The sequence below is a fragment of the Callorhinchus milii genome, unplaced genomic scaffold (genome assembly GCF_018977255.1).
Source record: "Callorhinchus milii isolate IMCB2004 unplaced genomic scaffold, IMCB_Cmil_1.0 Scaffold1, whole genome shotgun sequence".
Classification (NCBI taxonomy): Eukaryota; Metazoa; Chordata; class Chondrichthyes; order Chimaeriformes; family Callorhinchidae; genus Callorhinchus; species Callorhinchus milii.
The window spans coordinates 125,948,998-125,973,243 of record NW_024704742.1 but is presented as its reverse complement, the minus strand read 5'-3'; the positions used below and the strand labels follow the sequence as shown (position 1 = coordinate 125,973,243).

At 42.5% G+C, this 24,246-nt stretch overlaps 1 protein-coding gene across 1 annotated transcript in view; it reads right to left on the bottom strand.

Annotated features, from left to right (window-relative positions):
- The window catches only part of LOC103177884 (potassium/sodium hyperpolarization-activated cyclic nucleotide-gated channel 1), a 130,942-nt gene extending 120,779 nt beyond the window's left edge, over positions 1 to 10,163 (bottom strand). The window contains exon 1 of the mRNA XM_042339965.1: positions 9,776 to 10,163. Within this exon, the coding sequence (XP_042195899.1) occupies positions 9,776 to 10,107 (332 nt within the window). The 5' untranslated portion in view covers positions 10,108 to 10,163. The remainder of the gene's footprint in view (positions 1 to 9,775) is intronic.
- Between the last annotated feature and the right edge of the window lie 14,083 nt (positions 10,164 to 24,246).

The window sequence follows — 24,246 nt, the reverse complement described above, 5'->3', positions numbered from 1 at the left end:
AGTGAATTTGCTGACCTTGACAGCGTGCGCTTATATTGGGGACAATATAAATGTTCAGGGTCTCACTCCATTTCTGAAAAGCGCTATGAGACGTTTTCCTATGTGAAAGGTGCGATAGAAGTGAAAGTTGTTGTTGAACATACTGCCAAGGTCAGTAGATTATTGAAAGGCAGAAAATCACCACCAAAAGGAAAAAAATCCCTGAATTCACCTTGAGCAAAATGTAAGTCTACAGATCCGAGATATATAGCATAAATTGAAGATTGATCAAAAACCTCCAGGTGATGATTTGAAAATCTTTGCTAAATCAGGGTAAAATGATGACATTGGTGCTTCATTTCATAGTAACACGTAATGGGAGGATGAAAGTGGAATCCTAAAACTGCCTGTGATACAGAGCTGCCAGCCTCAGCCATGCCATCTGGTGGAAGCGGCATATAGAAGCCGGACCTTCCCCCAAATAAAGAATAAAATTTACATTTATATAATAGTGCCTTTCACATCGAAAGGACCTCAAAGTGCTTAAATAGGAAAATCTGAGGGTGAATTGGCCCATGGCCCTCACATGCACATCCTCACAGCTGCTTACACAAGGTATTTGAGAAAACTGCCGTGCTAGTATTCTCTAACCATAGGGGGCTAAATTTCGTGTGTGATATGCCCTGAGTTTTAGTACCAGGTATAGCAAAAATACAAAATTGAAAATAAAAACTAATAAAAACCTTAATTCTGCAAGATCAAAACAATTCAGATTGTTACGTATCGATTTCTAGCAATAAAATTTCCACACATTTTCCTGAAACTGATGTTCCAATAAATTAGTGTCAATGCCAAGTACAAGCGCTAGAGAAGTGTACAAGGTTTACAGCACAGGATGATTGCCCCCCACCCTCCACTCATCCAAAACAAGCGCTAAAGTAAACACCAATATCACTGTGGCACATCACAGACTACGGGAGTCTATCACTCAACACCGGCCACCATAATAGCCAATGACGACAACTAATCAAACAAACAACCAGAAATGAAATAAGTGCAGCAACAAAACAACAATTTTCATTTATATGCACCCTTCATGCAGGCTAGTGCCCTGGAATTGGAGGCCGCCCCACAGCCTGCATGTATAGTACCAGTAACCCTGAATAGAAGAGTAACATAGGTTTCATGTTTTTTTCAAACTTCCCTTTTAATTATTTTTGTGATTTATTTTGACTGTTTATTTTTATTGGAGAAAACAGCTGTCCACTGAAGATGTGCAAAAATTAGTGATTCTAATGGGTCGTTCCAAACTGTCACCATTTAATCTTCTATTTACATTTCTGAGCTCTGAGAAGGGCACCATTTGAAAACTATAATGACTGGGATTAAAGCAGTTTCATAACCATCATCCAGCGCCTCGTCCAGGTTAAGGGTGATTGAGAAAAGTGTTGCTGTGGGAGAAGCATGATATCACCAGGAAAATAGGCTTCTGATAAGGTTCACTGCATAGGCTGTGATCCAGCCACTTAGAGGGTTCCTATCACAATCCACAAACAATTTGTACCCTGTTTCCAGGAAAGGACCTGTGCTCCTGACACTGAGTGCTATTTCGATGCATCCCTTTCTTTTCCACAATCTGGCCATTCTTTCCTAAAAATACATCCAGGATCTTCCAATTCCATTCCTTTGATGCTGTGCTTCATACGATTATTATATTTATATCAAAACAATCGTTTTTTTACAAAATATATGAGCTTTATTATTGTCCTGCCAAACAATTCTGTGTAGTGACCAAATTTATCATTTACGACTTCTGAAAAACCTATTGCTTAAATACTCAGTGATATCCCTTTTTTATAGTTAACAAATGACTGGCCTATCCCACTGCTTGACATCCACCTACACTTGTGAATATTTATATTGAACATTCTGTATCTGAACTGGGAAGGTCTAATTAACCACCGGAAATGCTTTCAAAATCAATATTCCTTGAATAAATGGGCAAGGTAATTTGCTATTTTTCTTTTGTCCAAAAATGTGCTCAAGCACTTCAAAGGTTGAAAGGAAATTTGACTTCTGCAATTTTGAGTGTGTGCTGTACTGCACAGCACTGCCAATGACAAACCAGGCAGCCTGGCTCTGCTGCAGGTTCCTTCCCATTCAACAACAACTTGCATTTATAAAGTGCCCCTTACGCAGGGTGATGTACCAGAGCATTCGGCTCCTGTTAACCCTGGACGCCAAAGCCCTAATGGGTAAGGTGCCCCTAGCTGGAGAACTGCTATTGAGTGACCCCTATTGGAAAGGGGTCCTCGTCGGCCTTCCCGGCACCTCCCTCCACAAGCTGCAGGTCATTCAGAACTCTGCAGTTCATGTACTGTCCCGCACCAGGCTTCACGACTAAATCACTCCCACCCTCGCTCGCCTCCACTGGCTCCCCATCCCCCAAAGGATCGAATTCAAGATCCTCATCCTCACCTACAAAGCCACTCACGGCCTCGCTCCCTCCTACCTCTCCGACCTACTATCCCCCTACTTACCTGCCCGTACCCTCCGTTCCTCTGGCTCCAGTCTGCTCCACATCCCCCACCCTAACCGTCCTACCATCGGTGGCCGGGCCTTCAGCCTCTCAGCCCCTAGGCTCTGGAACTCCATCCCCCAGTGCCTTTGCTTTGCTTCCTCCCTTTCCTCCTTCAAGGCCGGTCTCAAGACCTTTCTCTTCAACCGTGCCTTCACCTCCCCTCTCGACTCTCTACCTCCTCCTCGCTCCCTCCCTTCCCTCCTCTCACGCTGACCATTTCCCCCCTGCTCGGGTCCTGACCCAACTGTACAGCGCCTTGGGACGTCCTCCCGACGTGAAAGGCGCTCTAAATGCAATCTTGTTGTTGTTGTTGAAAGTGAAATAGGGTGAAGACCAGGATGGGTTTGGCTGTAGTGCTTCCTGATGCTCATTCTCTGCTTCACAAGTGAAAAATTATCACATAGACACTGGTAAGAAAGAAGAAAATGAAGGAGGTAAAATACAAAAGTTATTTACACAAACACATTTTCACCCTTAGTCATCAATCGAGTGATTGTTTCATCATTGAAATACTGAGACAGAGAATTGCAGAAGACACAATCACCTGCAAGGAAACTACCCCTAACAGGGATTTAATGTTAAATCTAATTATGCTACAATAATTTGCTAAAGTTTGAATATACTAATATAATCCATATACTTTGTACATAATGTGAAGAGATGTTCTCCCAGTGTCCTTTCCAACAAATCCCCAGATAAGATTAATCATTCACTTCAAGGCTATTTGTGATGCATTGCTGTGTGTACAGTGGCTGTCGCATTCGCCTTCAAAACACATGTTACAGTGAATCCTACCAAGTGCTTTGAAATATCCTCAATGTGAAAGCCACTGCATCAAATACAAATATTATTATTGTCACTATTCACTCTCATAAGCACGATATACCGAACCAGACATCTGATGATATACGTGCAAGTTGTTGGTGATTCAGCACCCAGGTAAAATGGAATTAAAATTAAATCCAAAAGTAATAATAATAATAATCCTTGTGGCGTTGAGACAACTAAAAGCACTTCACAGATTATATTGTAAAATATATTAAAATATTAAAGTAACTGGTTCTTCAAAAGAAAACTGCATACCGTATCATCTTTATATTTAACCTGTTTCTAAGGCAGCTTTGCTCCAAAATGCAGTTGTAGTAATAATAAAAATAATCCTTGTTTGATATAGCGTCTGACCATGTCATTGAGATGTTTCAAAGTGCTTCACAGAATATATTGTAAAGTGGATTGAGTGTGTATTTTGTGGTAATAATAATAAATGATAATAATAAATATGTTGTGTTCAATTCCTTAGCTATAAATGGTAGAATGACTCTCTTTCATGAGGTTAACTTGAATTATATTTTTGTACACTGCAATGATTTGGGGCTTTGTTCTGACGAAGCCTTACTCAGTTGATTTTATTACATTTACTCTTTGGGGGCGAAAGTGGCATTTTACCATGATATAAACAGGTAGAGTTGATAGCAGGCAATGTGGGCAGCCCTGTATGTGGAACGTTTCCGTACACATTGGTATTGAGTTGCCGAGAGCAATTATTTTAAAATAAAGCCTGTTATAAAAAAATGCTTCCAAGTGATAAAAGCCAGCCAATGCTTTGTGTGTCCTTGGATGCACTTGAAAGTTGCCATTTTATAAAGCGAGCATGGAACTGTCTTTTGTGTGTTTATCAAACGGCTGCTTTATGTGAGTATAGCAAATCAAAAAGGTAAGCATTTTCAGATAGGGAAAATGTCTTCAGTTCCAACTAATCCATCTGTTTTATTTTTGGTCCCGAGCTAGCTGCCTTCTCATGATAATCTTCAACACCTTCCCTCACTAGAAATACACTTAATTGTCTTTTGCAACTATATATACTGCGGTCTATTTTGTACTCATTGCTAAAAATATAAATCTTCCGTGATGTTTTCTAATGGGATTCACATTATTAAGACTTAGGAAAGATCAATAGCTTTCCTCGTAACTTATTCCACAAATCTATTACGTCCTGATTAAATCTAATCTGACCTGACTTCTTTTCCTACCCTTAACTTTCTTATTTTAACACTTTAGTGTTACAGCAAAGGGTGCAACCAGCAGAGTACAAAGTGAATCTTTTCCTACCCTTAACTTTCTTATTTTAACACTTTAGTGTTACAGCAAAGGGTGCAACCAGCAGAGTGCAAAGTGAATCCTACCAAGTAAAATAAGGCACAAAGTGCCTTAACTAAAAAAGCATCGCAGCAAATTATTTCTGAATTTAAGAAGTTTATTTTTTATTAAAAGTATCAATTTGAATTATGATATACTATCCTTATTATTATGTAACTTCGAGAAAAAGGAAGGACAATGACAATTTTTAAAAAAAAACACAAAAATCCAAGATATTTAACTGCAAAGTAATTGTAAAGATACGAGGGAATAGAAATTGGGAAGGTAAAATAAATCAATAAGCATAAAATTACACCTGGCTAAATTGAATTAAAAAAGTATCAAATTCATAAAAGGTAGCTCACATCCTGTTCTCTCTCGTGCGATGCTAATTTTAAGTGTTTTCATTACAATATTGGTGTGTTTGTTCGTTTTTATCAGTGTGGTACCTTTGAACATGACTATTGAAGGGAAAAATGATCTGTGCATTCTCCTCCAGTACTGAAGATTGCAGTGCTGAACTCAAGCAGCATACAGGCAAACTCAATGTGACTTCTTAAGCAATTTACTGCGATCGTCCATGAAATGAATGAAGGAGTGGCTCCTGGAAGCTGCCCCACATGAAGGGCGCTACATAAATTCAAGTTTTGTTACTTAAATGTTTTATAGACATGGTAATCATTTTATCAATTTACAAACGGTGAAGCACTAACTGGGACCCATTAGGATTTAACTCAGAAATTTTCATCATCTCATATCCAGTACTCAACCAATTGTGAAAGAGATCGAGAGAGAGGAGAGAAGTGCGAACATATATTTATACCTAATACAACTAAAAAAGAGATTTTGTTAACAGTGCAGATAATTTGAGTGTGGGTGACAGAGATGGACTAAGAAAAAAAGGATCTGTTGAAATATATAATAGCGAGAATGGGATGGGGTCGGGGGTGTTCAAGCCCCACATCGGATCTTGAAATTCATACAGTCTATGCTAACACTCCAATGCAGTGCTGGATGTATGCTGCATTGGTGGGGTGCCATCCTTTGAATGAGGGGTCCTGTCTGCCTGTTCAGATGGATGTTAAAGATCCCAAACACTATGTGAAAAGAGAAGATAGTTTCTACTGGTGTCCTGACCAACAAGCCCCAAATACAATTTGTCATTCACCTGATGGCTTTATGTGGGACATTGCTGTGCGCAAAGTTACTTCACTTTACAGTAAATCCTGTGAAACGCTTTGAGGCACTGTATCAAATGTAAGGATTATTTCAATATCAGCAATTGGGAAAGTTCCTGGGAAAGCAGGCGGAATGGTCTGGGAAGTGTGGCGATATTACAGGAGTGCAAGGCTTCTTGTGGAAAGCACAGTTCAATTTGAGAAATGAAACTTCTCAGGCACATGTGAGAGTAATCATGTAACAGACAGCAGAGAGCATAACAACACAATCTGTTGAGTGGCTGACTTTAGAAACACATTGGTGGAGTTTGGCTGTTTGCGGCTTTTGACATGCTGTGCTTTCGGGCACCCATTAAACCATACCGAAGAAACTCTAATTTGCTTTATTAAGTGTAGTGTAATGTTTTTTAAACCCAGAATGTACCAATCCTGCAGGAGCAAAACTGGAAATTTACACACTACTTAAATGTTGGTGATTTTTTGATTAAAACAGACAAAGAGCAAAATATCAGGAGTTTGGTTTTCCATGGGATCTTGAAAGCTAAGATTGCTATTGCCAAATCATCTGTCAGTCAAATAAAGTGAAAAACAAGGGCGAAACCTTGTGCAACTGTCCTTACTCCATACGCCTCTTACCACCTAGCATTACATAGGAACCCGATGGTTAGTCGATCGCTTTCTGGGGGTAATAATCCGAACAAAAAAATCTGTTCACTCAATCCACGACATTGTTCGTGGGACACTGCTGTGCGCAATCGGCTGCCGCGTTTCACCCACAAAATAGTCACTCCACTTTACAGTATATTCTGTGAAGTGCTTTGAGACATCTCAATGATGTGATAAAGTGCTATGTCAAATCCAAGCATTATATTAGATTGCAGCACCAGCAACACTGAGCGGCAATGAGAGCAAGAAAAGCCTTCCCTGAATGCATCAATGTGCTGTGTGAGATGGACAGAGCTCCAAACACACCTACTCTATCCAACACACGATGCAGATAACCTTTCCAATGACTGGCAAATACAGTGACATTTCTCCCCACAACCAAACCGCCCTTCTATTGGTGAATATTGTAGTACAGTCACTCTCCCACCCCTTCCCTCCCAACCAAATGAAATCCTGGCTCCATAAATAAAACATTCCTTTTTTTCCCCATTAAAAATAAAGTTTCCCCCCTTACCAAACCATGACTTCCTTATCTCAGCTTTAACCCATCCTGCTGCCCTTGCAGAATGAGCTGGCGTTTTTTTTTGTCTGAGAGGTGATGTGTTACGCCACATATCCGCCTGTGGGAGAGCTGAGCGGACAGACAGGTCACTTCATTTATAACGAGAAAGGACAAAAGCAGGAGATAGACAGCCTGACTTGAAGGTTTAACCCCCGGGGCTTGTGCTCCCATCTGTGCTGCACCGCCGGGCCGGGCCGGGCTGAGCCGAGCCGGGCCGGGCCGAGCTGAGCCGAGCCAAGCCGGGCCGGGAAGGGCTGGGCTGAGCCGGGCCGAGCTGAGCCGGGCTGAGCCAGGCTGGGCTGGGCTGAGCCGAGCCGGGCCGGGCCGAGCTGAGCCGAGTCAAGCCGGGCCGGGAAGGGCTGGGCTGAGCCGGGCCGAGCCGAGCCGGGCTGAGCCAGGCTGGGCTGGGCTGAGCCGGGCCGGGCCGGGCTGAGCCGGGCTGAGCCAGGCTGGGCTGGGCTGAGCCGGGCTGGGCCGGGCTGAGCCGAGCACACACCAGCACCACAGATAAGGTGATGGTACAAAGACCATCGTAACAGCGCAGAACAACTGGAGATTGCGGATCACCCCGACAGTAACATGAACCCCTCGCAGGTGCACACGTCAAAGGGCCTCTCCCACATATTCTTCCCACCGATTGAAAGGGAAATCCATCAAAGTCGGACGCTGCCCCCCACACCCCCCACACCCCCCGGACTGTGTGCAGCTGTGAGCGAGTTGGTTGGAGCCTAAACGTTGCGTGTTTAAGGGGACGACGTTTAGCGTCCGAGAGGCGCGCACCTCACCCCCGGGACAGAGTTTGTGCTGAGTTGATGATCTGACTGCGGTGTCGGTGCAGTCCGGGGTCTGTTGGTGGGCACCAGGACCACGTCCCCTGACAGATAACGGGGTATCTCTGTCTCTCTGTCTGCAGCCGAGAGCTGTTTACATACCCCCCCGGGACTGGAGGGGGCAAATCACACGTATGTACGTGTGTGTATTTATCTGTACAGCCGCTGTGAACCATTCCGGAGCGCGAAATGTCACCAGAAGCCACGAGAAACGGCTCCTGGTTTCGGTTCGGCTGCACTCCGGCGCCCGCGTCCTTTGCGTGACCTTCTGTGATATCTTTTTAAGAAATATTATTTTCCCGCTCCCCCCCTCCTCCCTCCAGTCCCCCACTCCAGTCCCCCACTCCAGTCCAGTCCAGAGCGGTCAAAGTGTGTGGTTGGGCTTCGATCGTAACCGGTGCATCGTTGCCGGAGGGCCGAATGGTCGGGATATTTTATTTTCCGCCGTGGTTTTTCTGGTCCTGATGTGATGTGTGTTTTTTTTGTTGCAACAGAGGTGAGCGATGTGACTCCAAAGAGAGCGACGTGCGGATGGAGAGAGGGAGCGTGACTCAATCTCACAACCTTTTCTCCTCTCTCCCCCCTTCCAAAACAAAACTCACCTTTCGTCTCGCAAACCAGCAATAAATCCCAACTCAATACCCCCCCCAACCCCCCACCCCCCACCACCCCACCCCCCACCCCCGGTCGCTTTCCGACGGAGACCCGAGCAAAGCCGCCCCGAAACCGAGCGTAAAAAGGAGCATTTCTTTCCCCAAAGCAAAGCGCAATTTGGGGACGGTCCACAGGTGCCCGGACTCCCCGCTCCACACACACACACACACCCACACCACACACACACACAATAAAACTCTCACTCGAGTTTCCACTGGAAACCAGAACTTGCGACTGCTCCGTTCGGCAAAGTCACTTCCTTTCATCCACTTCCACACCAGAGACGCACAAAATGCGTCTCAGCTGCTGACTGAGGTCTCGTACTTTGCAATCACTGCTTTTAGCGACGATCGGGACCATTTATTTCCACATGTTAACAGAATGCACCAAAGTTAAACGCTGCCACTGCTGCTGCACCATCATCACACCACCACCACCACCACCACCTCAGTTCGGATTTACTCTCTGCAAATGTGCAGATGGCAGGAATTTTCCCTCGAGCCTTCCAATGATTTAATTTACAATTCTGCCTGAGCTAAACCAGTCAGCTCTCGTCTTTCGCTGATCACCTTTTTTTTCCCCCTTTAGAATTACAGTGAGTGTGTGTGTGTGTGTGTGTGAGAGAGAGAGCAAACAGTTTGTTTGATTCAGGTTAAAAAAAAACCAAATCAACTTTGTTGGTCTTTGGGACAAAATACCAATTCTTGGGATGAAACATATATATATATACATACACACACACACACACAGAGTGACCAACAAGTCGTGATACCATTACAGGGTCTAATAAGTCTTTTAAAAAATGATGATTTTTTGAAAGATAATTGTGATTATTATTATTAAGATAATAGGGGCAGTTATCACGACTTTATATATATGTGTACATACATATATATATATAAATTTGTAAGGGCCGCAATAAAGACTGATGTACAGCGGGATGCAAAGTTGATCAAGTGATTTCAAACAGGATTTGGTTTTGGTTTTCCCCCCGAAATAAAAATTCTCTCTTTTGATCTGAATTCGCGGATGAGCGGTTGTTGAATCGGTCATTCACCAACACAGAGACACAACAACACACACACACAACACACACACACACAACACACACCAACACACACACACACACAACCCTTTGCACCGTTTCCAGGTGTCGAAATGCACTCGCTGTTCGGGGTCGACCACTCACCGAAAATCGCTGTAAGGGTGAATAATCCAATAGCCGGCGGTTTTGACCCGTTCCTGCTCCTTCTCCACCCCCTTCTGGCTGCCGAACATCCGCAGAGAAAACTTATTGACCCCGGGCTGGAGCAGCGCTCTGAAGTGCCTCTGCATGTAGCTGTACTGGCGAGGCATGTCCTCGCCTTCCTCCCCGAACATCATCGCAGCGTCGCCTCCTTCCACCTTAAAGCCAACCGAGTTCTGCTCTTTCCCACTCTCCTGCTGCTGCTGCTGCTGCTGCTGTTTAATCTGCCCCGACTCATCCCCTCCCGTGTTCCTCCTTTTCCTGCCAGAGACCATGTTGCCCAGCGCTGTCGGCTGCTCCCTGTTACAGCCCTGTCTGGGTTTCCCTTCCATCACAGCAGGCGGTGGCTGCTGCTGCTGCTGCTGCTGGTGGTGCTGATGCTGCTGCTGGTGATGGTGATGGTGTCCCGGCGGCTGCTGCTGCTGCTGCTGCGGCTGGTGCTGCTGCTGTAGTGAGTGCACACTGCCTTGCGCTCTGTAATCTCCGTTCGTGTTACATTTGGCCGTGTCCTTGCTGGGATCGGCTTCCCTGCTGCTGCTGCTGCTGCTGATGCTGCAACAGGACTCTTCGACTTTGTTGTGGTCGGATCCGGTTTCTGCTGCTCCCCCTCCTGGCAGCACATTCATCTTGATGCTCTGATTCTTACCCCTGTCAGCCTGCTCCCCCATCCTCCCCTTTTGGTGTTTTAGAGGGGGAGGGAGGTTATTATTGCAACCTGACGTTATTATTTTTTTTATTATTATTATTATTATTATTATCCCAACCTCCTCTCTTATTTTTTTTTACTGCTCGCTGCAGCTTACCTTACTCTGTGCCAACCATCAATCCAAACCCTGTCAAGATTGCGGGCACCACGGATGGCTTGAACCTCCAAGAACGTGACTTTGCCACTTAGCATGGAATCAACGTGACTTTGTGCTGATACCTTTCAGCTTAAAGGGACAGGATCTCTCTCTCCCTCTCTCTCTCTCACACACACACACGCATTAACATGCGCAAACACGTTCAATTACTCGGTGCACTTTGATGCACATCAACAAGGTCATTGGTCATTTTCAATCTACGACTGTTTGTGGGACATTGCTGTGCGCAATTGGCTGCCGCGTTCGCCCACAAATATACAGTCAATTCACTTTACAGTGTATTCTGTGAAGCGCTTTGGGACGTCCTCCCGACGTGAAAAGCACTATATCAAATGCAGGGATTATTATTATTATTATTATTAAGGACAGCATCAATCGGTCGATTCAGACACCCTGCCTACCTGCCTGACTACCTTACCCACTTAACTCACCCTCAACGTGTTATTTCCTTCTGCGAAAAGGAGGCAAAACATTTGCAAACAGTATTGTTTTTTTATCGTCTTTAATTTTCGAAAGAGGCATTCATTTAAATAAAACAAAAACGCTCTCATCTTAGTCTGTCGACCCCACCCACACCCCAAAAGAAATCCGTTGGATGCATCAACAAAATAGTTGTCAATGGCAAAATAAAATGTCTAGTGAAGGCATTTAACTTGAGGATTGCTTCTTGCAAACCGCCAGAAGGATCGGACGAGGAAAGGTGTTGATGAAAGGCAAATAGCACTAAAAAGTTACCAGTCCCTTGTGTTATATATTAGGCGAAAGCGTCTGATCGTGTCTTCTGCGCTGAAAATGCGTACAATTGTACCTTTCAACTTCTCAGCAGCTGACAAGAAAGATAGCTTCTATTTCCAGCGGTGTGACTGGGCATGTGAATACTATATTAGCAACAAAGGTGAAACAAGAAGTAACACAAGCTCTGTGGTGAGCCTCCCCCACTCCCTGCTTCCGTTCCATCATGATAGCCTAAGAAAAGGAAGCTAGTCGGATCCCCTGGGACTAGCAATTCTTTGGAAATGACCTGTAGTTCCCCAGTGAATTACTAAAATTTGATCTGTTGACTCTGAATTTGTAGCTTCAATCCTTGAGCATTCTCATGTACAGGAGTTTCCAAATATTCTTCAAAGAGATGATGGTCGTTCTAAAGAAAGCCAATGGAAGCATCTAACTGCTCATCATGTCAACAATATTCCGCGGTGAGAACACAAATACAAAAATTACATTTGTATTGTGCCTTTCACTTCGGGAGGATGTGCCAAGGTGCTGGGCAGTCAAGGATTTGGACTCGAGTGGAGGTGTTGGGATCAGGGAGGGTGGAGGGTAGGGAAGATAGGGATAGGAGGGTGGCCAAAGGTGAGGTCGAAGAAGAGGGTCTTGAAATGTACCTTGAAGGAGGAAGGGAGGGAGCAATGTAGGCGTTCCAAAGAGTGGGGCCAGAGAGGCTGAACCACCATGGGTGGGCCGGGTGGGGGACGTGGTGCAGGCTGGAGCCTGCTAAGCAGAGGGAATAGTCAGGTTGATATGGGGTTAGCAGGTGATAGAGATATAAATGAGCAAGGCTGTGGAGGGCCTTGAAAGTGAGAATGAGTGTTTTGAACTCTATCCTCTGGGGGATGAAGGGCCAGTGGAGTCAAGTGAGGTTGGAGGTGATTGGGTCACGGAGCCTGCTGCAAGAGAGAACATGAGCTGCAGAGTTCTTGAGGAAAGAGTTGGGAAGGCCGACAAGCAGGGAGTTGTCATGATCGAGCCTAGATGTGATGAACGTGTGGATGAAGGTTTCGGCGGCCTGCTGTGTGAGATGGTGGCGGAGTTGGGCGATATTGCGGAGGTGGGGGAAGGCAGAGCGGGATATGGCACAGATGTGGGGTAGGAAAGACAATTGAGGGTCAAATAAGACACCAAGGATCCGAACTGGCTTAGTAAGCTGGGGTGTGCATCCATAGATGTTAATGCTGTCAGTGCCTGAGGTGTGGAGTGCTGACGGGAGCCAATCAGGAGAGCCTCGGTCTTGTTGATGTTCAACTGGAGAAAGTTTGCTCTCATCCAGGATTTGATGTCTGAAAGACATTCTGTCAGGATAGCAGTGGTCCTGCAGTTGAGGGTGGAGGCATACATGTGGGAGTTGACCCCATGTCTGCGGATGATGTCTCAGGGAAGAGGGAAGATGAAGAGGAGAGGACCAAGGATAGAGCCCTGAGAAACACCGTATAAGACTGTCCGGGTGCTTGGAGGAGAAGCCTTTTGGAGACAAAGTGGAGACGGTGTGAGACGTAGGACCTGAACCACTGAAGGACAGAATGAATTAAAGTTCACCCCACCCCCAAAAGTTCAGAGGGTAAATGTACCATTGAATGTTAGCATTGCGCTATACAGGCCAGAAAGGCCCAGGTGCAAATGCTGGCCAGTGATGAATTTGATGATCCTTGGCCAGGAGAAAATGTATCAACGTCCTCATTTGCATCAATAAATATAAATAATAAATATTTATTAATAATAAAAAAATAATAAATAAATAAAGTGAGAATAATATCTGACTGTAGCTGTTGAATATGTATTTCTGTTCTCAACATGAAGGACAAATGCAATTCATTCATGGCTTTTTCTCTCATGAGTTCTGTGATGCTCACGTTTGTGGGATTAATTCTGTATTCAGAAAGCTGCATCTTTGCATCCAAGCAATACGCTATCAGCCTTTCAAATAGTCTGAAAAAACTGATTCCACATTTCAAATGTTATCAACAGGGTGTATTGCAAAACCAATCAAATCTATTGTAGCTCACCCACATTTACTAGGGTGGAAAAGATGTCAAATAATTGAATAGAACATTTTGTTTGATCTGTTATTATCTCTTTTCTGTCTCAATGAGGATATAACATTTCTGATGGAAATAGAGTTCTCCACAACAACAACAACTCGCATTTATATAGCGCCATTCACTCCATACTGTGTCTCGGAGTGCTTAAATGGATATAATTAGTATCTACATTACTGAAACCTGAATGGTTGCATGCAATCTGAATTCCCATCATCCCACCAGGAGCAGAGCTGCAGGGTTCCATATAACATTTCATTCCACATAGATTTTGCAACCTTGAATCCCATTCTGAACCAAACACTGTGTTCCACATACCTATGACTGCTGAAAAAAAATCTTTTAAACTTCAACCTTGTTTCCAGATTTTCAACTGCCATGGTCCAGTTCCATAATATGTTTGAATTGAAGCAACAGCTTATTCAGAAATGTCTTGCCATAAAACCACATAAAAGAGAAAGAGTCTTACTGCAGCATAAAATCTGCACCTGTGCAAAGTTCAGTGATTGGTTTAATCTTATTTCTATCTAACAGCATTGAGGCACATAGAAGCAAATGTCATAGAGATATATACAATGCACATGGATGCAAGCGCTAACCTAACCTATTTGATGCTTGATTGACTATATGTAACTGTGTTAATACCACACGTGAGGTTTGGAATTGGGAGGATAAGACCAATGAATTGTACATGCTATGGAAGTATCCTTTCCTTGGACTGAAATGAGAGGGACAGTCGAACAAGCTAAAGGTAACACTTCGATTTTATATTACATGGGTCACCTCACTAAATGACTCAGAATCCTACCAGTAAAACTATAAGGATGTTTTTATCGAAAAAGTTGAAACTCCCAGCAAGATGTGCATTGCCAGAACAGTACAGAGACATCTACAGTTGTGCTTTAAAGCAGCTCACAGATCACAGGATAAAATAAAGTTGCATGAATCTATATAGTGTTCCCTATGCTATGTAGTTCAGAAAGTATTCACACTAGGATAGGGGATACATAACATGTGAACACAGCAGTAAGACTGGGAAACATTGAGAGAAATTGCTCAGATAATTGGAATAAAAGGCTATCTGGATTTAAATTAAATCACACGGATTGAATTGAAAGAAGCAAACGCTACAGGAGGGGGAACAAAACATACCGAATATGAAAATAATGACTGCGTATATGAGGTAGCAGAATGATAAGGCACAGCCAGAAATCACAAGATTACAAGATTGGTTCAGATGAAGAAGGCCCTTTGACTCATTTGATCAAACTCTTTCAAATACCCATCTCTCCCATCGCAAACATCAAGCTGTTTATAAATGAGTCTAGCATCCTGCCCTGAACCACCAGTGATCTGTTCCAGTCGTAAATTACCCTTAGAGAAAATAAATAGTTTCCGCTGTCTGTCCTGAAATTTTCTTTTGTAACACTAAATCTGTATCCTCTTGTTCTAGAGTCTTGTGCATCTGAAAGTATTCTACTGAAACCATATAAAGAATTAAATGCACCGACATGGAATCACTGTCCCTTTAGCTCCCTCGTGGAAATTCAATTAAAAGATTTCCTGTCAGAATAATGCGTTACAGAGTAATGTGTTATCAATTTATATTTTATTTAAGAAATAAATCAAACTAAGTCATCAAAATATGTAATCATCATTAGCATCTAATGAAAGAAAGTATTTGACAAGCTATTTTATTTTTTGCAGATATATAACAAAAAATAACTTTGACTTGGAGTCCTGTAGCTCAGTGGTTAGAGCACTCGCTTTGCAAGCGAGAGACCTGAGTTCAATTCCAGGCAGGGCAAAACCTTGGGCAAGTTTCCTTACTCCACACGCCTAATAATAATCCCTCCAAAAAACCAAAAATAATAATAAATTGGTCATTTTCAATCTACGACTGTTTGTGGGACATTGCTGTGCGCAATTGGCTGCCGCGTTCGCCCACAAATATACAGTCAATTCACTTTGCAGTGTGTTCTGTGAAGCGCTTTGGGACGTCCTCCCGACGTGAAAAGCGCTATATCAAATGCAAGGATTATTATTATTATTATTGGTATAGAATCTGGTCATATCAAAGCATGTGGAAGGACATCATATAACAAGTTGCATTGACTGTTTTGCAGGAAAACACGGCAACTAATCTGCATAAATATTATACAAAGAACAATGAGATGAATGGCCAATTAATTTGTGCATTAATGGATTTGGACAATGGAGAAATATCAGGTAGGACAGAGGGAGAATACTTTTCTTAAAAGTAGTTTTATGGGACATCTACCTGCAACTTTGAAGAAGCAGCTGGGTTTAACATTTTATCTGAAGGCCAACTCTCCAATAGTGCAACACTTTATCATTGCTACAATGGTGTATTAGCACAGGCCAAGTCCTGGTGCATGAGTCCTAACACATGAGCTGCATGGACATTGTAAAGACAGCAGTTGACCTTCTACAACAGTTTAAATGGTATAGAAATGTGTCATTCCATCTATCAGTATCAAATAAAGAGTCTACCAGCCATTTTCCTCTTTTCTCGTTTCCAAATAAAATAAAATGTAAGTCAAACTGAAGATGATCGCCTTTTAAATAATGTTTCAGAATATGCAATTCCATCTTTTGGTAATGTGTTTTAAGGATGTTTCATTTTATGGTGTCAAATGAAAGAAGACACTTGAAAGAAGCTTGTACCTGAAAAATACATTCATTGCCGATTTCAGGTGGTTATAGTATTTTGACTGATCAAGTGATGGGCAAACATAAAACAGTATTCACTTTATGGTAACTGGAATAACCTTTAAGATCTTTACTTATTTTTAGTGACAGCCTTATGTTTATCCTCACATCTATGCTCTGGCTGCTTATTTAAAGGTATTTTAAATACGAGTTGTCAATCTGAGTTATTTAAGCTGGTTTGATGTCAAGATTAAGTAGCGACCTTCAGATTAGAGGCCTCAGGAAACTTTTACACCGTTTAGGAACTTTTCCATCTCTTTCCACAGTCAGGCACTGAAAGAATTTTCTAACTTCGATTCAGAAATATAAAGCCCTGAAGTGTGTCTACAATATGAATTCGAGGAATACATTGGTCATTATCGTTAATATTGCAGATAAGCAGACATGATCTCAGAGAAGGTGATTATCATCCCATCTCTCCCAGGTAAAGGTGCAATTAAAATTTGAGTTCATTCAAAAGTTAGAGAGATTGGAAACACACAAGTGTTTTTTAATCTTGTTTTCTATTGTATTAATTTCCACTCAATTTTGTTTCCATGGGAAATATGCAAGAGATTATAAAAAAATATATACTGTGCATCTTTTTAAAAAGTATTTTTTAATCACTCTCTTAAAACTCAAAGTGCAAATTATAGATGAGAAGGAATGGAACAATAGAGTTAATTATATTGACGACCGATTTTGCACAATGCTCATATTTTTGTTCTTCTAAACTTCAAAACTAAACTTCAATAAAAACTTTATTGAAAACAAATGTACAGTCACGCAACAGTGAGTGTGTTTTCTGAGTAAAGATATCTAGATCTAAGGATCTGAATCCATTTGTTGGATTTGCATGCAGGTGGTTTCAAATAGGTCATGGCATCGGAGGAACTAGGCTGTGGGGTGGGGGGGCGGGAGGGGAGCGGGGAGGCTACTCACTGACACATCCAAGATAATACATATTGCAAAATACTGACCTGATGTTTACATTATTTGGCACATAGTGTTCAACAAATTATTTAAGATGAATCCAACTTACCGCTGTGATAATTTCAATAGCATGTAGAATATTATCAAAGATATCTGTACCTGAAGTGTGGTGTGGATTAACTCATCAGAGTGAAAAATTGCTTTATTCAATTAAATATTAAGGAGCTACAGTAAGTTAATGAAACCCCAGTATGACAGCAGCAAGACAGATTCATGTCTTGTACAGTGGAACCGATTGAGTGCTGGGACTTCAATTTACTACTCTACTATCACTTTATTTTACAATATTTGTAGGATTTGGTAACAAATTTTCTTGGGCTCTAAACCTAGGCCTTGTGACACTCATTGCTGATAGGGTAAAATGCAAACTACTGACGAACAAACTGTAAATCTCCATTTGTCGAAAATGGCATTTCAGCCACTTAGCTGTGCGAACAAGGACGTGAATCTTCAGCAGTGAAGGAAGGTGAAATGAACACAGGCTATGGAAGCTGCAGCTTTCCACTCTACAAGTGATGATGGTGACTGCTAAAAAACATGTTGCAAATGTGCATTTTTATAATAGTATTTCTGAATGATAGAAATTATGTTCATTGAAAGGAAACTTGACTTTGTGGGTTTACAGACTGACCTGCTTACTCCCCAATCCACTATCCATTGCCTCCCTTCAACTGACTGTGGCTTTCTGTTTATCCCTCGTGCCCTCCGTCCCACCATTGGTGTCCGTGCTTTCTGCCTCTGTGCCCCGAAACTCTGAAACGCTCTCTCTCAATCCCTCTACCTTGCCTTCACCTTCCCCATCTTCAGGTCGGGTCTGAAGATCTTCCTCCTCAATCATGCTTATGGTCACCTCCCCTCCCCCCTTCCCCTGGCTCGGCATCGTGCTCAGCCACTGTAAAATGCTCTGGGACACTACTTGCATGAGGGCCGCTATATAAATACAAGTTGTGTTATTTTTCTTTTATGTATTGAGAATATTATTGTATCATTATTTGCAGCTTGATATCAGTTCTGTCCTTTGTCTTCAGCCGAGACCTGAAAATAGGAAGAGAGGGGGAGAGGCAAAAGGAGTGAAGAAGGGAGTTCCAGAGTCTCAGGGCATAGTGGCTGAAGGCACGGCCGCCGAGGGTGGAGCAGAGGACTCGGGGAACAAGGAGGAGGCCAGACTCGGTGGAACGAAGGCAACAGGCACTGTTTTGAGGAGAGAGGAGGTCAGAGAGGTAGGGGAGATGCAGAGGAGTGGAGGGATTTGAAGACAAGGGTGAGGATCCTGAAGTCGATCCTCTCTAGGACAGGCAACCAGTGCAGTCTGGCAAGGAGTGGGGTAATCGGGGAGTGGAGTTTGGTGCGGGTGAGAATGCGGGTGGCAGAGTTTTGTATGACCTGGATTTTATGGATGGTAGTGGAGGGGAGACCGATGAGGAGGACATTGAATAGTCCAGCCGAGAGGTGACAAAGCCATGGACCAGAGTTTCAACAGCTTTTGGAGTGAGGTATTGGCGGAGACGGGAGATGTGTCGGAGGTGGAAGAAAGCGGTGCTGGTGAGGGACCGGATGTGGGGGAGAAAGGATAATTGAGGGTTGAACCTGATGCCAGGTTGTGTACAGGTTCGGAGAGCTTTAGGGGGAGGTTTGCAAGGAAATTTCAATTCCCCATTTCAAATAGTTTTAAATTGCTTCGGCACTTCCAGAGGGCATCAGCGAAGAAATTATGTTTTGAGTGCGCGGGACTCTCTGATGTAATTGTTTACATAGATCATGTGCCAAACCATTAGAAATGTATTTGCACAATCACTGCTACTCATGGAGTCCTGTAGCTCAGTGGTTATAGTGCTCGCCTTGCAAGCGAGAGAGCTGGGTTCGATTCCCGGCAGTGTTAAACCTTGGGTAAGGTTCCTTACTCCACACACCTGATAATAATCTTTCAAGAAAAAAAATAATAAATTGGTCACTTCAGTTCACGACTGTTTGTGGAACACTGCTGTGTGCAATTTGTGGGCGTTTCGCTACATCATTCTGCTACTTACACCATGATGGTTATGGATGTGCACGTAGAACACCGAGGAGGCTGGTGGCATGTCACAAGCTGCCCTGAAAACATTTTCCTACCACAATGTTATCAGGCAAAGATCTGATGAGGAAATTCTGTGGCTTGGGACGACAGCTGCTGGGAGGCAATACCTGCTTTGTGTGCACAGGTTCATATATCCAGGGCTTGGTTGATTGGTATGCAAAGAGGTAAGCAGATGTTGCTTAAGCTCCACACCCCCAGTTGGTGAAACCATCGCTCAGGGGGTAGGGTTGTGTTTCCGAACTGTGGGCAGGAAGATGTTATCAGTACTCTCATGCATTTCATGTTGAAGTCCTCCTGACGTGAAAAGCGCTCCATAAATGTAATTTTGTTGTTGTTGTTGAGCTTGCTCTTAACTAGAAAGCTCTCAGAGAGTTTCTAGTACCTCACATTCATCTAGTTAGAGCACAAAGATGCTTGTTGGATGTCAAATGATCAACAAGTGACTATCCTCCTTGGGGAGTGGAGGTAAACAGAGTCTCTGTGAATGTGAACTGGCTCCAAGGTGACATGTTTCACCACAGAGTGTCGGAATCGAGTCAATCCTCTGTGGCAATCTCGTTAATTTGCTTCCTGAGTCAGGCAGGTCTGCAGTATTCCAGGGCACCTCTGATAACAGCACAGCCCACCTGGCTCATTAGCAGGACTTTCAGGGGCAGAATAAATAATAATCCTTGCAATTGATATAGTGCTTTTCACGTCTTCTCGATGTCACAAAGTGCTTCACAGAATAGACTGCAAAGTGAATTGACCGTATATTTGTGGGCGAAACGCGGCAGCCAATTGTGCACAGCAATGTCCACAAACAGTTGTGGATTGAAAATGACCAATTTATTATTGTTTTTTGTTTTGGAGGGATTATTATTAGGCGTGTGGAGTAAGGAAACTTGCCCAAGGTTTCACCCTGCCTGGAATTGAACCCAGGTGTCTCGCTTGCAAGGCAAGTGCTCTAACCACTGAGCTACAGGACTCCTAGGATTAGGGATTCTTACTACTCAACTTCTGTCATCCCTGCAAGCCAAGGCCCCAATCCATAGGGTCGTCCAGCGAACTGGTTAAGCTGCGGGAAGCTTACATGACAGTGGTCATTATGACAAAGTATTTGGTTTTACCTGGTTGTAATCCAGCAATACCCTAATGAACATTCTGTGGTTCCCAGACCTTGACTCCTGCCAACTTGAGTTTAATACTTTCTGGATTTTAGGTAAGTAATATGCGAATCTTTCGGAAGACACAGGGAAAATTCCATATGCAACTGTCACACGTATGTGGGACTCTCAGTCTGGTTTTGATACTGTTCATGTGTATGGCAATGGGTTTCCATATGTGTCAAACACCCGGCAAACCAAAAAAAGGGTTTGCAAAACATCATTGGAATTGATTTATTTCCCATAGTGCCTTTTTATTAAGACGTTGGATCTCTTCTGTGCAGAGGTAATTGGAGAACACAACACTCCAAAAAAGGGTCCTACAAAATTCGGTGCTCAGCCATTTCCCATTATGAGTTGCCTGGAGAGTCAAGCTTCTCTCTGGAACAAAGCCGTAATGTAAAAGCTGCATTAACAGCCAAATTCTCCACCAGATTTGTTGACTTTGTGCCCAGTCCATTACTTTTTAATATTTGACAGGTCAATGGGGGTGATTCATGCAACATTCAATGTAACAATTATCAAATTGTTGGAATTTTCTGCTTAGGTGGACACTCCCTCCTATCCTCACCACAGATTTTGCTAGGATGGTTCAGACTGAAGCTGCTTGCCTCAGATATTCTGCTGGTCCATGACAGTGTTGAACCTGTGTCATTGCATGCGATAGGTATATCAGTGTCAGTTGGTGGAATACTGGCTTAATTCTACTTTCAATGGTCGCTGCAAGTGTGTCTTTGAACTCACAGTCAGTCCATGCTGCCCCTCCAGTGCAGTGTTGGGAAAGCGCTATAATGTAAGAAATGTTAAGGTAGATATTAAAGATCCAATGGTACTATTCTAAAAGAGAAGGGAGTTTGTCCTTGTATCTTGGCCAACAATTCCCCTGATAAGGGAGGGCATTCGCTTCATGGCTGTTTGTTGCTATGCACATATTGGCTGTTGCATTTCCCTGCAAAGTATCCAGTTACTATACTTCACGGTAAATCTTATGAAGCTCTTTGAGAAGTCTCAACGGTGTGATAAGGCACTCTATCAAATGGCAAGGATTATTATTATTTTATCATTGTTTGATGGAAAAGTTTGCTAATAGCCTGTGAGAGAGGGAAAGTTATACAATTCATTTTCTTTTTTTAAAAATGCTATCGTACTATTTCTATGTTATTGAAAAATAGTAGTTTCTCCCAGATTGCATATCACAATGATTTCAAATTTGATGATTTTTTTAAAATTCAATTTAGCGTTTCTTTCATTCTCACATTCACTTCCAGAGTAACAACAACAAATTACAATTCTACAGCACCTTACATACCTGGAGGACGTCCCAAGGCACTGGATAGTCAGGGATCTGCACCCGAGCTGGTGGTTGGGATTAGGAGGGTTGGAGGGCAGGGAGGGTAAGGGTAGGCTGGTGACCGAAAGCACGGTTGAAGAGGAGGGTCTTGAGACGGGCCTTGAAGGAGGCAAGGGAAGGGGTGAGGTGACTGGGCTGTGGGATGGAGTTCAAAACGATGGGATCAAAAAGGCTGAAGGGAGAAACAAGTCCTTGGAGGGCTTTGAAAGCAAGAATGAGGATTTGGACTGCATTCTCTAGAGGAGAGGGTGCAGTGGAGCTGGGCATGGATGGGTTTGATAGGTTCCCAATCCTTGGTGCGGGAAAAGACACGTGCTGCAGAGTTCTGCATGACCTGCAGTTTGTGGGGGGAAAAGTTGGGAAGACTGACGAGTAGGGAGTTAGTCAAGCCTGCATGTGATCAATGATAGTAACGAATAAATGTACTCTCAATAAATGTATTGACCTGTTATCGTAACCTCGTTGACAAAACCTATGTTTTTATATAAACTGAAATCCAGTTCCTCTTCCTCCAGTTTATAAATGCTGTAATGCCTTTAAAACGCAGAACTGCTGCTCCTTGCACACTCAAAAACAAGATTGTAAATCAATATTTTAATCCCCAAAGAGCTATGATTATGCTATTGCATTATGTTTACAAATATCACAAGGCTGAAGTTTTCTAATTTAAGCCTAGTGCATAAATCACAGCCAGTTTTAGGGGTGTTTCATAAATCTGCCAGGGTTTAAATTACACCTCTGTGCAAATTACTTCCTTACACTGTACTTTGTGAGTTGAATATAGACGCCAAATATAGATTGATATACCTTTTTTGCTTGGATTAATCTTGATAGAGAAATATTCACAGAAGTGCTAGAAATTTTGAATCTATGTTTATTTTGCTGAAATGCTCAGTGATAATTCCTGACGGTTACCTTGGGAGTGTTACAGCATTATTATCAATCGATGAATTCAAATAAGTCACAACCTGTGAAATTGAAACTAAGATGCTTTCTAATCAGCATCTGAACACTGGGATTCAATTACAGACTCCAACTCATTTCCTGTTCTTTCATAATAGGCAATGTCTACTTTGCTTGTGTGCTGCTTATTTTGTTCTTGAGGTGTGATCTTGCAGGTGGAAATTGAATGCCCTTGATACATGACGACAAAATCTTAGTTGCTGTTTAAGTTACTGTCTAATTATCATTTTCATAGATTGTATTTACAATTTAGTGATAACCTTGATTTGATGCAGAAAAAGTAATGTATTTAATTCAGTATTTTGATGCCTACAAAGTTATGTCAAAAATACATCAGCACAAAGAGATTGATATGTTCTTTAATCATTCTGTGTGTAGTACAAAAATCCTCTCATTTAATATAGGGCCTTTACTATAGGGAGAATGTCTCAAGCTGCTTCACAGGACATATTATCAACTGTTTTTTTTGTGTGGGGCAACGCAGCAGCCAAGTTGGACAAGCAATGTCCCACAAACAGCCATGAAATGAATTGTTTGGGAGATTGTTAGACAGGATACCAGAAGAAATTCCCTTCTTTTTCAAAAAAAAGTGCCATGGAATCTTTAATGTCCACCTAAACAGGAAGACATGATTTAGTTTTAACGTCGGTTCCAAAGGATGGAACCTCCAACAATACAGTATACCCTTAGGACTGCACTGGAGACTGGAGTGTGATCTTAGATTATATGGGTTCCAAGTCCTGTCATAAGTCTTGAACCTTCAGTTTTCTGATTCCGAGTGCTACCAACTGAGCCAGACTGATATCGTAATAATCTGCAAGATTATTCTATATATGTATATTTATTGATACTTGTTTATTGATACATTTGAAATGTAAATTAAAATGTTCAAAATGTATTAATAGACAAGTTGGAACAAATATAATTTCTTGTACCCATTAATTCGTAAAGTCTGAAATGAAAGGAAACATTGGTTTGTGTGTAGTGGACTATTGATTTAAATCGAGAGTTTAGACTTAATTTGTAAGTATCAATCCCACCCCCTAGTGGTCACTGCAAGTCATTGCATTGTGAATACAGTATAATGGAACAATAGAATTTTTCAGGAAATCCTCTTAACATTATTGTAAAATGTTTGACTTAATTTTATTTGATTCTACAGAATATATTGACTTCTAAAAGTATAAAACAAAGTGTGGTTTTGTGCAAATCTAATTGCTGGCTTCGTTCAGGAATGTTTTATGCATCGCAAATATTTATTTTTTCTTCAGTTACATTTGTCACATTTGCAGCCACGGGCAGACTCAGAAGACATACAAAAAATATAGGGCCAGCAGCCAACAAATATTGGCAGAGCAACTGTTTGCAATGGAGGTAATTGCCAATAATTCAGCCTAAATATATAGCCTTTGGCAAAATGAGTGACAAAGAAGCACCTTCCAAGTGACACATTGATGTTCCCTATGGTATCTGCCAATGATGGGAGGCAGCTGTCTGTCA